The sequence below is a fragment of the Eimeria maxima genome, genomic scaffold, assembly GCF_000499605.1.
Source record: "Eimeria maxima Weybridge genomic scaffold, Emw_scaff941, whole genome shotgun sequence".
Classification (NCBI taxonomy): domain Eukaryota; phylum Apicomplexa; class Conoidasida; order Eucoccidiorida; family Eimeriidae; genus Eimeria; species Eimeria maxima.
In genome coordinates, this window is record NW_013564039.1 from 1,571 (window position 1) to 2,519 (window position 949).

Consider the following 949-nt stretch of genomic DNA (forward strand, 5'->3'; position numbering starts at 1 on the left):
AAATGTATTTTTTAATTTAATTAAATCAATGTACATGAATAAAAAGGGTTTAGTGGATATTGTGGGGTATATTATGCATATTATTGTGTTTTTTTATGCAGGAGTGTAATTAGTAGTAACATGTTACTGCCTTATGAATAAGGAGAGTATAAAAAAAGGGGAAAAAGAGAAGAAATAAAGGAATTAAAATAATAAAATTAAATAATAAATATACAAAAGGCAATTAAACAAATGAATTGTTTGTTTGTTTCCTTTTTTTTTATTATTTATTCTTCTTCTTCCTCCATAGATTCTCCTCCTCCTCCTCCTCCTCCTCCTCCTCCTACACTACTAATATCTATTTCTTCCTCTTCTTCTTCTTCTTTTTCTTTTCCTTTTCCTCCTTTTCTTCCTGTTCCTTTATTAGCACTAATATATTGATTAATTCTTTTAACTAAAGGAAGAACAATAGCAATAATACCTGCAATAATAAGACCAGCAACAAGACCACCAGGTACTAAGCTACCCACCATAGATATACCTATAAATAAGAAAGCTCCTCCTGCTAATAATATTTTTCTTTCTTTTCCTCCTTCTTCTTCTTGATCATTTATAATTGTTAATAAAGAAATACTTTTATCTCTTAATAATACACGGCATAAATAACCACAAGAAGAAGTAGAAAGAAGAGGAGGATGTTTATTATTATTATATAAGGAAAGAAAGGAAGATGATGTTTTTTTTTCTTCTTTTTCTTTTTTTTCTTTGTTTTTTCTTCCTCTACTAAGTCTAAATCTTTCTTTTATTGTTTTTTTCTGTTTTTGTTTCTTTCTTTCCTTTATTAATGTATTTTTTAGTACTTTTTTTATTATATTTCCTTGTAGATTAGCCATTCCTTTTTTTGCAGATAAACAATATACAGAAGAAGATCTTCCTGCACCCATTAAGAAAGAAATAGCATAAATCTCTG

At 27.6% G+C, this 949-nt stretch overlaps 1 protein-coding gene across 1 annotated transcript; it reads right to left on the reverse strand.

Annotated features, from left to right (window-relative positions):
* Positions 1-266: 266 nt before the first annotated feature.
* EMWEY_00046060 (hypothetical protein) lies at positions 267-512 on the reverse strand (the record flags this gene model as incomplete). The annotated part of the gene is made up of 1 exon (XM_013479166.1): positions 267-512. One exon carries the CDS (start codon positions 510-512, stop codon positions 267-269), a length of 246 nt encoding a protein of 81 aa, XP_013334620.1.
* Between the last annotated feature and the right edge of the window lie 437 nt (positions 513-949).